The sequence below is a fragment of the Alligator sinensis genome, unplaced genomic scaffold (genome assembly GCF_000455745.1).
Source record: "Alligator sinensis unplaced genomic scaffold, ASM45574v1 scaffold282_2, whole genome shotgun sequence".
NCBI classification, from domain to species: domain Eukaryota; kingdom Metazoa; phylum Chordata; order Crocodylia; family Alligatoridae; genus Alligator; species Alligator sinensis.
The window spans coordinates 898,497-913,231 of record NW_005841879.1 but is presented as its reverse complement, the minus strand read 5'-3'; the positions used below and the strand labels follow the sequence as shown (position 1 = coordinate 913,231).

The window sequence follows — 14,735 nt, the reverse complement described above, 5'->3', positions numbered from 1 at the left end:
ATTAGCATGTCCTGTTTTTAAAGGGAGTCATATATAATGTTTGGAAGCTTTTATATCCAGCTAGCATTTCAGTTTTTGTTAATAACTTAAACATTTTCCATTTTTTCTCAGTGACATTATCTACAGTCCCAGTAACTGTGATGCTGCACTATACAATGGAGAGAAAATAAATAAGCATACTGAATAAAACAGAATGGGCTGAAATGCATATCTGTGTTTACACCCAGGAAGAGCTAATCCTTCTGGTGAAGCTGGCGATGGTTTTCCTTTGACTTCAACGGGGTCATGACTTGGCTAAATGATTCTTAGTAGGAGTATGGTTAAAACATATTGCCAGCTTTATTTCAAAAGAGAAATCTGGGTTGGCTAAATTATTTAATCGGTGATCACATTAATTACTATCCATTTTTAATAGTCAGGTATCGGTTGCAAGCTCTTGGGTATCTTGTTCCACCGAGATAGCATCGGCTTTAGGCACAGGCAGGAGAGGTGATGGCTACTCCAGGAAACAGTCGTTTATAGGGAAAAATATGTTCTCCAGCCAGAAACCATTCTGACCACAAGTCCCTTCCTGCTAAATAGGTGGGTTTGGGTGGTGTACAATTCAGGATGGCAAAAGCAGAGAGGAAGAGAAACCCCTTAAGACCCTTGGGAATAAAGAAAAGAAAGGGATAGGTTTTATTGAAGCATGTGCTGGGATAGAAGAAGCAGAGAGGTACTAGACCAAGAGCATCTCTCTGCTGTACCCTGTTGCCTAATTAATGATCTGGAAACATTTACAGTTGGTGATAGCCCTCAACTGCAAAGATGATAGTCTCTCTCCTTTCTCCAGCAGCAAAGAAAGCTGCCTCTCCAGCCTCTTGGCCCATGAACTAAGAGATCTGGAGGAGACATATCTCCAGACCTGCAGGTAAACCATGGCAGACCTTGAGCTCCCAGCTAAGGCAATGAATTTACAACGAAGGCCAATGGCATCATTTCCCACCGACTTCAGCAGAGCCAGGATTTCTCAGCAGGCTGCCAGGGTGGGATGTGGTGATACCCACAACCAGCCGGAGATGCTGATTTTCAGAGGTCAGTCTTACCAAAGTCTTGTCTTTCTCCAAAGACACTCCACCAGTGAAGAGCCCCTGCCTCAGAGCTGATGAGGACTGCGTTGTCTTTTAAAATACCATCTGTGCATCGATGCTGAAGAAAGAAGAGTTTATCCACTGGAGGATGTGACCTAAAACACAGTGAAGATGACATTCAGACCACCCTTAACTATTTGTTTTCTCTAAAATCTACTCGGCAGGCCTAAAAATATCCCCCTTTTTTTTTTTTAAAGGATTGGTTTCCCCCCCCCCCCCCCACCCGAGTCACCTACCACTGGCCCTGAACCATAAATACATTGGTATTTTTGGAGTACCAAGCTTTTCCTGTGGTTCCCTACTTCAAACAGACCTAAAATTAAAAACCAAGCAAAAACACATTTTTAATTAAGTTCTTCAGGCTGATTTCCATATGACAAACCCCAAAATAGACATCCGGCTCTCTGGTTCGGCTATAAGCATGTGAGCAAAACTCTGCCCTGTCTTCCAGGTTTGTACTGCGGGCATCAAAGCGATGGCAGCTAGAAGCCCAGTCCAAAGCAAACCTCAGCTAAGACTCTGGGACTAAACTGGTGGCAGGGGGGTGGATCGCTGTGCTTCGAAACAGCCCGACTGGTGTCAATGGGTTGCTGTACAGTAAGTAGCAAACTACCCCTGTGGAGCTCAAAGCAGATTTTGGCACTGGCTTGGGTGAGAGACAGGGAAGGAAGAGCAAAAGGGAGCTGCACCAGAGAACCAGACCCAATGTGTTTAATACGAGACAGATTCTCCTGCCTCTTGCAAAGCTCAGTCCTTGAACAGGCCCCGTGCAATAGCACTGCGCTAGCAAACAGCAGCACGATGCTGCTTGGGCTCAGCTTTGCCAACTACGTATTACGGAAGGTGCCACGGCTCCAGCTAGTCTAGATCCCATCCCAATCACATGTGCTGGTGGCAGCAAAGTGGGTGCCCAAGCCCTGGGTAGCCCGTGGAAGTGTGGATGGACATCCCCACTCCATCTTACTCTCTTGTGTGGTTCATACTGCACGCTATCCATCAGAACAAAGTCATCACAGCACGGACCAAGCCCACGATGGCTGGCCTTGAATTAATCCACACACCCTGTGCAAGGCATCTCCTCTCAAAGCTCCCACTGACATCAGTGGCTTGTCAGATTAGCCCACAGAGCTATGGATCCCCAGCTGGGGAAGTGTGCAGATGTAGGATTATTTAGGTCTGAGGATTATCTTTTGCCAGATCACAATTCAAACCTGCATGCCCACCTCCCCCCTCCATGCAGCAATAACACCCATCACTGGTACAGCTGCTTTTCATCTTCAAAGCACCTTGCAAGCATTAATTATGCTTCAGACGGTGTTTAAGCTGGGAAAGAAACCTTCACAGGTTGCCTGGCATGCTGATGATCTCAGATGGAGGAAACAATGAAGATTCCTGAGGTTGAAGCACCTGGTTTTCAAATGTGTTATTAAAAGAAATAAAACACCAAGACAAGCAGGTTAATCATGATCAGGGAGATAAACAAGAAAAATGCTGGGAAGTAGAGGAGATGCCAGCAGTTTTAGCGCTGAGACTGTAATAAAAATGAACTCTTTTCATTAGAAGAAAAATGTGTAACTTGGAACCATGACAACTCTGTAACATCCAGCCACGCACATTAACTCTCAAGGCCTACAGTTTCATAAATAACGCACCATAAGATATTTTAAAGCAAATTATACCTTTTGCGCGGCATCTCCCTGAGGTAGAGAAATACTCTCTGAGATTCGGTGTTCCACACTATAATTTCTCCATCAAAGCTGGCTGTAGCAAGGAGACCAAGGGCAGGACAATAGTCCACAGCCAAGATGTCCTCTTTATGTAGTTGGCCACCCTTCCAGGAACAAGTTGCAGTGACATACAGGGCCTATAAGGAGGCAAAGAGTGGATCACGGCTCAGGATCTGCTGATGCGGTTGAGCCGGTAGATCGGAGCAAACGGAGCACAGCTGCAAGTGTAACTTGCCCGTGAATGGGTGTTACAAGTCCCCTCACTACCCACCCACAGAGGATGGGTCTTTGCAGCCTCCTTCAATAGTTTCATGGGGTTTGTTTGTTTTTTTTTTACCAGTCACCCCGTTTTAGGCCCTGTTCCCCCTTCCAAGCAAGGATCCCAGTGACTTTGATGGTGTTAGTCCAAGGTCACTTCCATGGATGTAGCAGGCCAGCATTCAGTGTTATGAACTATCTGAAGCCACTTCCTTAATACCTCCTCTTGCTAACACCCTGGCCCTGTGCGCACTCACCCCAGGCTCCCAGAAATGATACAGAACAAGCTTGCGATTCCATCCCACTGCCAAGAGGGTCCGACTCCGCAAAACCACAAGTCCTGTGACTTCTGCCTCATCCACCACCTCCAGCTGGTGCACGTTGTGGCCGTTCTGAATATTCCAGACCTTTGGGGGGAAAAAAAGGAGAATGCATCCAAATATTAGCACGATCACATCCAGGCATTCACGTTAGCCAGTGAAGGAAAGGCACAAAAATGACACGCAGTTTCTGCCCCAAACCATCAACAGGCTAATGATGGACCCTCCCTGACCTAGCTTCGACTCTGTGAAGTGACAGCTGCACGGCATCTGCTGTTGACTGCAACATGCTGCTCCCATAAGAAGCTTGGTAAGTCCTTGGGGTTAGTTTCTACAGATGTCCGTGCTAGCGTGGCTGCACTGCTATTAGCCCCGAGCCCGCTAGTGTCAAGCTAGGTCAGGTGTATCCAGGTGAACTGCAGTGTAGATGTGTCCTTTGACTTCAGTGTTTGCACATGCAAAACCATTGGGGTGATCTGACAGGGGTTGCCCCCCAACCAGATGCTGTTAGCAAGTTGCAAGCTTGGTAGAAAGCATGACCCAGGCAGGTGGCTTATTAACCCCTCTAAGATAAGGGGAGGGGGAGAGTCACTCTGGACAGGACCTCTGTTGAAGGCTGAACCATCCTGGGAGGGAAGAAACTTTGAAAGCAGCCACACATGAAACTTTGGGCTGAGCTCCTTAGGCGAGTGCAGTCAGGCATTGTAGCTTTGACCTGCTAGAGCTTGTCTGTGCTATGCTTTGAGCAGGGTGGGGAAATTGCCTGCTCTCAGCCCTGTTTCCTGGAAATGAGAGCACAGGTGAAAGCCTGCTGCTACACGATCGATATTTTCCTCTTCCAAGAACAAACCTTTATGGTCCCATTCCTTGCCGCAGTAATCAGCCTGTTCTGGGAGCTGTCGAGGGCCATGCACGTTATCTCTTCATTCCCATGGGCATTGCTTATGACGAGGTGTTTGGTACCTGTCTCCACATCCCACACAGCAACAGAAGAGTCATCACAGCCTGTCACCACCTGCCAGGGGAGAGAGTCTGGTTTGAAATCATCTGCTCCGGCATCACTTTGCATTTTGTTAACAAAGGTATCCCTGAGAAGAGAACTAGAGCTGTGCCACTGTCTGGAACAGGATTTCACCTTCCTCGGCTGGCAGATCAGCTCGCCCGCTTACAAAGGGTTACTCAAGAGAGCTGATATCCCCACTTTAACTCCTCCTTGATGGAGGTGATACCTGGTTTAAGGGAGGTCTGCAACTTGCCCTGAAATGATAGAAGGATATCATGGAAATCACAGTGTGAGGTCCTGCCTCATGACGGGTCAGTGCAAGATGTTCTTGGCCATCCATCCATTGTGTTTTTTCTCATCCAGATGGAAACTGCTCATATCACGAAGTTTTATGTTCATAGAGTCACAGAAAACAAGGGTTGGAAGGACCTCGGGAGCTCACATTTAGTCCTATCCCCTGCTCAAAGCAGGACTAGCCCCAACTACATCATCCCAGCCAAGGCTTTGTCTAGCTAGGTCTTTGAAACCTCCAAGGATGGAGATTCTGCAACCTCGCCGGGTAACCTGTTCCAGTGCTTCCACCCTCCTATGGAAAAAGATTGTCTTAATATCTAACCTAAACTTCCCTTGCTGCAACCTGAGCCCATCGCTCCTTGTTCTGTCACCTGCCACCACCGAGAACCATCCAGCTCCTTCTTTGTAACCATCCTTCAGGTAGTTGAAGGCTGCTATTAAATCCCCTCTCAGTCTTCTCTTCTCCAGACTACATAAGCCCAATTCCTTCAGCTTCTCCTCAGAAGTCACATACCTCAACCCCTGAACCATTTTCATTACCCTTTACTGAATTCTTTACAATTTGTCCCTATCCTTTCTGTAGTGGGGGGCCCCAAACTGGACACTGGACTCCAGATGTGCCCTCACCAGTGCCAAACAGAAGGGAAGAATCACTGCCCTTGATTTACTGGCAATAATTCTACCAGTGCAGCCCAGTAAGCCATTAACCTTCTTGGCAACAGGGGCACACTGCTGGCTCATATTCAGCTTATTGTCCACTGTCACCCCCAGGTCCTTTTCTGCAGAGCTGCTGCCCAGCCTATCAGCCCCAGCCTGCACCGGTGCATGGGGTTGTTCCCTCCTCAGTGCAAGACTTTGCAATTGTCCTTATTGAATCTCATGAGATTTCTTTTGGTCCAATCCTCCAATTTGTTTAGGTCAGACTAAATCCTAACTCTACTACCAGTGCCAAACAGAAGGGAAGAATCACTGCCCTTGATTTACTGGCAATAATTCTACCAGTGCAGCCCAGTAAGCCATTAGTCTTCTTGGCAACAGGGGCACACTGCTGGCTTATATTCAGCTTATTGTCCACTGTCACCCCCAGGTCCTTTTCTGCAGAGCTGCTGCCCAGCCTATCAGCCCCAGCCTGCACCGGTGCATGGGGTTGTTCCCTCCTCAGTGCAAGACTTTGCAATTGTCCTTATTGAATCTCATGAGATTTCTTTTGGTCCAATCCTCCAATTTGTTTAGGTCAGACTAAATCCTAACTCTACTATCCAGTATATCTACTACTCCTCCCAGCTTGGTGTCATCTGCACACTTGTTGAGGGTGCACCCCATCCCATCTTCTAGGTTGCTGATAAAGATACTGAACAAAACCAACCCCAGGACCAACCTTGGGGCCCTTCACTTGGTACCTGCTGTCAACTAGACATTGATCCATCGATTACTACCCTTTGAGCCTGATAATCCAGGCAGTTTTCTGTCCACTTTACAAATCCATTCATCCTTAGCTTGCTTGCAAGAATGTTGTGGGAGACCATATCAAAAACCTTGCTAAAATCAAGATATATCAAGTTCATTCTTCTCCCTGCATCCACAGAGCCTGTCATCTCATCGTAGAAGGCAATCAGGTTGGTCAGGCATGACTTGACCTTAGTACATCCATGCTGACACTTCCTAATCACCATCTTCTCCTCCAGGTGCTTAGAAATGGATTTCTTGAGGATCTGCTCCATGATTTTTCCAGGGACCAAGGTGAGACTGATCAGTCTATAGTTCCCTGGATCCTCCTGCTTCCCTTTCTTAAAGATGGGCACTATATTTGCCCTTTTCCAAACATCTGGAACCTCTCCCAATCACCAAGAGTTTTATCTCATGGAAGATTGAAGTTTATAAAACTGAAACAAAGTCAATTTTTCCCTGTTCATGTCCATTACATTTCTTGCTTTGACCAATCAAATCAATTCTTATGTCCTATGGGTTGCATAGAACATACTGTACTTATTATGCTATATACTGAATAAAAATTATTGGTGTGAAGAAGTCAAGCATGGGATATGTGAGAGTTTATGGTGTGTGAAACTGGGGAGCACTTCAAAAACGCATATAAAAAGACAGACGTTGGCCTCCTCATTACTCATGTGATTGAGGAACATTTTAAGGACAGGCAGATGTCAAGCTGGCAATGAGCTTTCATTTCATGGTTTTGAAAGGGGTGTGAAACTTGAAAACTGAAGACCGAAAATGGCAGAGCAAAGGAGTGGCATATTGCTGGATGAGAAATTTGAATGAAGTAAGAAGGGCTGATGGCAAAACAAAGTGTTTTTGCAACAGACTGTGAGAGAGGATGAGTAATGGTGGGAACACACAGACAAAACACCTGGGCCCAGAAGAGTAAACTGTGGGGCACACAATGTAAAATGGGAGCAAGGACCTCCTGGACTCCTGGAGAAGACAGATGCTGATGTCAAAGGTGCTGTGCTGCAATCTTTAAGTGCCATCACACTCAGCTTGTGACCTTTCTTAGCTAATGCAATTTTAAGGTACTGGTCTTCCATCCCTTCCCAGCACTTATGGGCAATTGCCCTCCTTGTAGTGCATCCCAATCCCAAAAGACGGCAGGGAACCACAATTGTTGGGCCCTTCAGAGCACAACACAAGCCCAGTCACTGCATGAATGCAAGGTCCTGCAAAGAAGGAGGATAGAAAAGGCTCCTGGATTTGTTTCCTTGTTTGGCTCATGGCAGGATTTTTATCCTCCTTTGCGCTGTTGACTGCAGGGGAAAAAAAAGCATCCTCAAAATGAAGGAACTCTTCCTGTGGGTCCCAATGGAGATTTGGCAATGGAAGGATCAGGACACAAACCCTTTGCTGTGTTGTCCTACTTGGCTTGGGTTGAAGTCAAAGCAAGAGTGACTAATGTCACTGTAACCAGAGTGCCTGGTGAGGAAGACTGCTTTGTCTTATTGCAGATACTGATTGATGTCAAGGATTTGGCTTAAATGACACCAGAAAGCACGGTGACAAATGCCTGTCTTGGGTTTTGCAATTAGATGAAGTAAAAATACCCCAATAACTTCAATGGGACAAACCAATACTTCATATGCACACCCTTAAAGGGTGCCAATTCTGCCTTTGTATTCTATGGTTCAGACCCAACTGAGCAGAAAATGTGGATCAAAATCAGGAAGAGAGGCTGACCTGGTGGGAGTAGGCACTGTAGAGAGCGCTGCGTAATGGTGCACGGTGGGTCGCCAGCTCTTCCTCCTCAGCACCGCCGTGTGTGGGCTTTAACATGCCAATGTAATCTGCGCAGGACACTAAAAGGAGATGGGGAGGGTCCTGCATAAGCAACAAGGGAGAATCCCCCTGCTCTAGCGTTCGTCCTGGCTGCATGCACGGGAACTTCAGCACCAATGTCTGCAGGCAAGTCTGGGAGAAAATATCCCAGACTTTCAGGACCTGAAAACAGAGAGAGAGAAGCTGGGTTTTACATATGTGCTAAGGCTGCTGTTTGCTAGGAGCAAGTCTGGATCCCTCCAAAGTCTTGGGCGAGTTCAGACTTGAACATTGTGGGGATTTTTACCAAGTCCCAAGGGGCTGCATAAGCTTGTGCTTGGTGCTGTTATGGATCTTCACTTATTTACTTCTTTTCATACCCCATCTTCCAGCAAAGTAATGGGTAGTACTGAAGTGAGAGCCATAAAAGTAGATTGTGCTCACAGAGTGACTTTCATTTGAACTTTGCTAGGTGCTTCATAATAATTAATGTGTTTATAGTCATACCGCCTCTGGAAGGACAGGCTGGCATTATAATTCCTGTTTTAGACTCACATTCACTCACCACTAAAAAGTCTTTCTTGCTAGCACTGGTTCTTGGGGAAAGGGATAAACAGAAGTATATCCATGTGTATCTAGTCAAACTGCCAACCTACGGTATAGCTGAAGGTGCATGAATTCTTTTTAAACACATATTTGGCTTAGAATTCATATTAGCTACTGTTCCTGACAATTCACTTCTGCCTTTTAATTGCTTGAAAAATGAAAGCATTTCAAAGAGCAGTAAGAGTAGTCACTTCAAAGGGACTGAGAGATAAAAGATCCTATTGTCTCAGAAAGCGCCCCCCCATATTCATTCCTTGTCCTTAGCAACACACAGCTTTTCCATACGCTTTGGCAGTTGAATAATACTTTGAACATAATATATTGTTGTTTAGCCAAGGATCTCGAATCATTTTGCAAAGATCTGCTAGTTTTGATGCTTCAGAACTTGGGGGGGGGTGGTGTAAAAAATATAAGAAAAGTGCTTAACCTGACTATAGCATAAAGCATAGCAGCTTTGCAGCACTAGAAACAAAGCCTTTTATATTGGAGCTGTACTCTACAATCCAGCTGAGCCGGCAGGAGGAATTCAGAGGGGCAGAAGCAGCTGAAATGTGACAAGCACACTAGGATCAACATCCCTAGTTTGAAAAGTAGACACAAGGCACATTTATACTGATCTAAATCAGGCCAGGATCCAGAATGGAGAGACAAGCAGCTCGCCGTAGGAAGCTACATGCAACAGGGACTATTACAGCCACTCCAAGATAAGTTGCAAACACACAACACTCACAACCACTTTAACTTATGCTGGTTTAGTTTTATTTCTAATATTCCCCAGATAATCCTCCAGGTGCCAGGCTGCATGTGGTGTATGTAGCTCACTGCTGTAAAGACCAGTTACATCGGTGCAATCACTGCATGTGCGTAATACGTCGTGGAGTATATCTACCATGCCATCACACCCACCCAGCAGGGTAAATTATCCATCTTACATTGCTAATACTCAACAGTTGTTAAATGTTACTATCAAGGAAGCATGCACGGGTCAAAACCCAGCATAAAAGTGACAAACCGAGTCCTTGGAATAGCTGAAGACATGTCCCTGGGACTCATGGATGACGGTGCTTAGAACCGTTGTTGAATGTCCCTGGAAAGTAGCAACCGGCCAGTCTGTGACATACTGGTTCCAGAGCTGCACAACATGATCCAGCCCTCCGGTAACCAGCAGGTTCAGGGATTTGCAGTAGTCAAAGCATTTCACACCCTAGAAAGAATTGGAAAAAGCAACTAAACATTTCACAAAAATATTTGCATGGCCAACACAGCATCTGTGGAATAAGGCTATGTAAGGGCATAGAGGTCTCACTCAGAGAGAGCCAGAAATAATTATTTGTATAGCTTTTCATATTTCAGGCTTGATTCAGGTATGCAAATCAGTATCCAGGCATCTCTGATTGATAAAGAAAGGGCCATGAAAGCAATTTAATTTAGGATCTCTTAAATCTGGCTGTTACAAAAAAGAACATCTTTTCCAGTCTTGCACAATGTACCCAGACGCGCAGAAGAAACCTCTGCACATTGCACTTAGCATTTCTGTCTTGGGAGAAATGAAGGACGATTCTTTCTTTCTGTGACTCATTTTTTCTGTGATTGTGGACCAGTGGGGGGAAAAATGCTTGTTTTAATTTTAGTTATTCTAAATCTTGTTTAACTGTAATTGCAAAAGCATGACACAATGAATGGTGATTATCTGGATGCTTCCAAAGTTCTGCTTGCACATTCTATTTTTCCTGATTTTTTTCCCCCAACAGTTTGTGAATTTTTTATCTATAGTGTTTTTCTCGTAATCAGATTGAATTGCTTTACAATAATATTATAGCTATCCTTTGTCATAGAGAATGAAAATTGTATAGACGCATTGGATGATTTGCTTTCCAACCCTTTGTTTTGTTTGAAAATCTATTAATCAAGCTTGTGGGGCGACTTTGGGCATCACTGCCCTTATGGTAAAGCACAGTTAATAAATGCTTCCAGACCTGGTTTCCTTTATAGTAAAGTATGTATCTCTTTTGATGGCTCAAGCTGCTTTGTGGATTTAAGGCCAGAGGTGTTGATGTATTTATGTATTTAAAGTTACAGACAGGTAGCAGCTAGTGCAATTTTCAAAACTGTCTAGAGCAGTGCTGCTTAACTTTTTTAGACTCAAGGCCTTCCTCAGAAAATGCCAGCTCTTGGTTTTCACTTGTTTTTGACCGTGGGAAAATAATAGAGAAATTTTCCATTGCAAAGAAAGCAGAAAGACAACAGTAGGTCACTAGAGTCCCACTTGAACTCTCTGGGTTTCTCTCACGAATCACAGTTAGATGTTTGCATGCCTAACAGTGTCAATATTGTGCGGCATCCTTAAAAGACTCTTGCAGCATCCCAGCTAGACAAAGTCCTGGCTGGGATGATGGAGTTGGGTCTGGTCCTGCTTGGAGCAGGGGGTTGGACTAGATGTGACCTCCTGAGGCCCCTTCCAACCCTCATTTCCTATGAGTCTACGGTTGAGAATCACTGGTCTAGAGCCATGTCTACATGGCAAATGTGCCATGCCCAGGAGTGGTACCCTCAGACATGCTATGGCGCTCCATGTACATTGTTCACATGCAAGCAATGAAGTCACCCCCAAAATACCGCACCTTCTTGATTTTCCAAGTATAAACTTTTCTCTTTCTGTGCACATCCATGATCACCACAGAGGCCTTGGGACTGTCGGAAGCTGTGATGAGGAGGTCACCCTCAGACATGTACTGGATTTGGGAAATGGCTTCCTCGTGTACATCTGGGATTGCATGATAACGCAGGAGCTTACGGTGCTCTTTAATGTCCTGGTAGAAAACAATGGACATAAATGTCACGAGGCAGATTCGTGTGCCAAGAGCTGCCTCACACATTGTAACGCAAGTGGGAGATGCATGCACACAGAGAGGGGAAAGGTGTAGGTGGGGGGCAGGCTATTGAAGAGGATTGGGTTGCAGTAGCAAAGTTGGGCAAGCCTAGGCTGCTCCCTCAACTCAATGCAATGCTTTGTCCCTGCACAGCCCCAGGGCTTGCTGATGGGTTTCAAGCTGAGCCCAAGATGCACACTCTCCAACCATGTAATCCCAAGGCTTGGGAAGAAGGCTGCGACAAGTTCCAGGTGCACAGCGACACCGTGGCCTTCTTGTCCATCACGTGCAAACCTGTGATGCTTGCCCGAAACTTGAAAGCAACTCGTTTGGGCAGGTTTCTCTATTTCCTTTCATACCCACTCACCAAGCTCTAGAAAAATAACAAGTCACAGTATTTCTATTTATAAATGAGGACAGGAGTAAGAAACGCTCATGTACTCGGGAGTGGCCATGGCCTCTAGCACTGCAGTGCTGTAGTATTTGCTAGCAGAGAGCTGGAGATGCTGCTCTCATCTCTGCCACCCAGTGCAGCCTCCTGGCCTGGTCATTTTATATTGCTAACAGCAGTGCCCAAAGCCTCTCAGTCTTTTAATGCATTTTCCCGTAATGCCCCTGTGAGGTAGAAAAGTGACATTATTCCCAGTTTGCAGACCTGAACACGAGTCTTAGGGAGAACACAGAAAATATGTGGTGGGGCAAGGAAGTGAACCCACAGCTTGGGCTAGCATGCTAGCCCCTGGACCATCTTAATAAGCACTAGCAAAACCTGATTTTCCCAGCTGAGGTGACCCCCCAGGTCCTGTTTTGCGTGGCGTGCTGAGCAAAGCTGGGCATCTCAGTGACAAAGGGAAGAGTTTGGGCAGTTTCCAGTCAGATGCTTATCTCAGCAACGGGGCCTTTTCCTTCCTCACCGGCATGAAGATTCGCTGTGCTCCCGACCCATCCCCGAAGGGCTTCTCAAACACGCCTGCACGAGGACGCAGCAGCCAGAGCAAGTTCACACCACCGTGGTCATCTCCCCAGAGCAGCAAGGAGCGACTGCCTAGGGACTGAGAGGGGAACAATGTGCAGAGGAGAGGGTTGTGGCAAACCTGGCGAAGCTGAAATTGGCTCCCCGTCCTATCTTTGCATGCATTGAATTTAATGACAGCTTTTAACATGCTGCTGAAAACACTGGGGTGTCCCAAAGCCAGGAAGCAATCCACAGCCCAAGGGGCTCTGTGCATCCTTCTCAACCTTTGCTTCATCCCACTCAGACATTCATGAATCAAATCAACGGTGCAAAATGTAGGGATCTCTACTTCCTGTATGCAGCATTGTCATGCGGGGGGGGGGTTTCTGCTGAGAAGGGGACAGGGTTTGCTCTTTCCCCTGAAACATCAGGTATCCACCCCTACTACAAGCAGGATATTGAACGTGATGGCGAATGCTTTGATCTGTTGTAGTAAAATGCTTTATCCCTAAGTAGATAATAGATAACAACTAGAAAAATCTTCCTAAATAAATCCTGGTTTCCAATCTGAGAGCATATTTGTTGCTCCTTTATGTAATAATTAACTTCTCATTTTGCCCTGAATCTTGGCTGGATTCTTAGCCACTGAAAGGAGGCATCACAAAGATGGATTGCTAACCATGCCAGCTTGTGGCTTACCAACAGGGTATTGATCCTGAAATAGAAGACAATCCTGTATTGTGATGTTACAGCATGGCCCAAAGATCATAAAACACTCCTGTGGGTTGAGTACAAACAATGAAGCTACGCAGATGCATGCATCTTGGAAAAGAAAATGCAGTAGCACTATACCTTGGCATTATACCAGTAGTACAGACAAGTTGGGATATTGTTCAGAGCTGAAGGGCACAAAAACAATGCAATATGTTAGGACTATTCACAATTTCAAGTTCTATCTGACTTCCTTAATATCCAGTTTCCATGCGGGAAAGATGTCCCATTCCCTTCGTTTAGCCCTGTAGGAATCCAGCCCTCCCACTTGTAGGCTGTGGGCTCTGCTGCACCCCCAGACCCCGCTCTGCAGCGCCCTTCCCCGCTCCCCAGTGCTTTTGCTGCTTGCCTCCTGTCAATTTTGGATAACTCCATGAAGCAGATAGAGCAAAGACCAGTGGGAGCCCCAGAGACTGCAAAAGAGCATGAGCCGGGTACTTTGTTTTCACTTTCCAAAATACCTGATCACTTATGTGCTAGCCTCAAATAACCCTCTGCTTTTATCCCCGCAACACAAAGCTGCAAATCATAATTAGGTCCAACTTGAGAATTCAAGTTGAGAAACATTAACTAAGGCCCTGCTATTAGTAAGCCTCTAACGCTTACCAAATAAATGAAAGTCCTCAAACAGATTTGCTGTGGACGCCTCGAAAAAGTGAATATCCCTGCTGGTGGTGGCGACTGCGATTCTGTGGACATTAGCCATGTATACAGCATCTGTCACCAAGGACTTAAACCTTCTTTTATCTGTTGGAAAGCCCCTGGAATCTGTTGCAATCTGTTCCAAAAAAAAAGAAAAGAAAAAGGAAAAAAAGCAGCTCATGAGAACTTAAAAAAGAAAATAGGAATCTCTCGTCATCAGAGACGCACTGGTGCCACCTTCTGCATGAAACAGCCAAACCCGCTTCCCATGTCCCCCGCTTCAACAAGGAGCTGTGAACTTTTAACTTTCACTCAGCATTTTGCAGAACGATTTCCACAGGACCGTAAGGTGTCAGGTGTGCATTATTCAGGGGGCTCAGATGTCCTGATGGGCAGAAAGTTGCTCATCAGAGAAGCCCGCTCTGGAACAGACAGCTGAAGGTCTGGGGCATGCTCATGCTGATGGCACTGAGAGAAAACTGAATTTCTCCGGTGGAAAAAATTCCTGATTAGCTCCAAAAGGCAATCAGGACTCATAGGTGAGATGATACCTTTTATTAAACCAACAAGATTTTTGCAAAAAAACCCCAAAAACCTTTAATTGCAAGCTTTTGGGCACAAACACCCTTCATCAGGCATTGGAGGAAAGCTTGTAGAAGATCTCCTGGGATTTTCACTGCTGGAAGCCTAAACTCTTCTGGAACCAGCAATTTATTGAGTGATGCTGAATTTCTCCCAAATATGTGTTGCCATGGAATTAACCCCAATGCAAATGCAATTCTCTTTACCTCAAAAGTTTTGCGAATATGCAGACTGCTGTCCCAAGTTGTAAGAAGTCCTCCTTTGCTGACAGTCACAAACCACAGAGATGGTGGTGACGAAATGGCCAGTATCC

At 45.7% G+C, this 14,735-nt stretch overlaps 1 protein-coding gene across 1 annotated transcript in view; it reads right to left on the bottom strand.

Annotated features, from left to right (window-relative positions):
* Positions 1-14,735, bottom strand: part of LOC102385406 (WD repeat-containing protein on Y chromosome-like) — a 44,483-nt gene that overhangs the window by 24,969 nt on the left and 4,779 nt on the right. The window contains exons 4-14 of the mRNA XM_014527959.2: positions 14,629-14,733; positions 13,805-13,976; positions 13,280-13,326; positions 12,387-12,524; positions 11,224-11,412; positions 9,615-9,806; positions 7,919-8,179; positions 4,286-4,450; positions 3,373-3,522; positions 2,810-2,994; positions 1,086-1,225 (exon numbers count right to left, since the gene is read on the bottom strand). Of these exons, the coding sequence (XP_014383445.2) occupies positions 1,086-1,225; positions 2,810-2,994; positions 3,373-3,522; positions 4,286-4,450; positions 7,919-8,179; positions 9,615-9,806; positions 11,224-11,412; positions 12,387-12,524; positions 13,280-13,326; positions 13,805-13,976; positions 14,629-14,733 (1,744 nt within the window). The remainder of the gene's footprint in view (positions 1-1,085; positions 1,226-2,809; positions 2,995-3,372; positions 3,523-4,285; positions 4,451-7,918; positions 8,180-9,614; positions 9,807-11,223; positions 11,413-12,386; positions 12,525-13,279; positions 13,327-13,804; positions 13,977-14,628; positions 14,734-14,735) is intronic.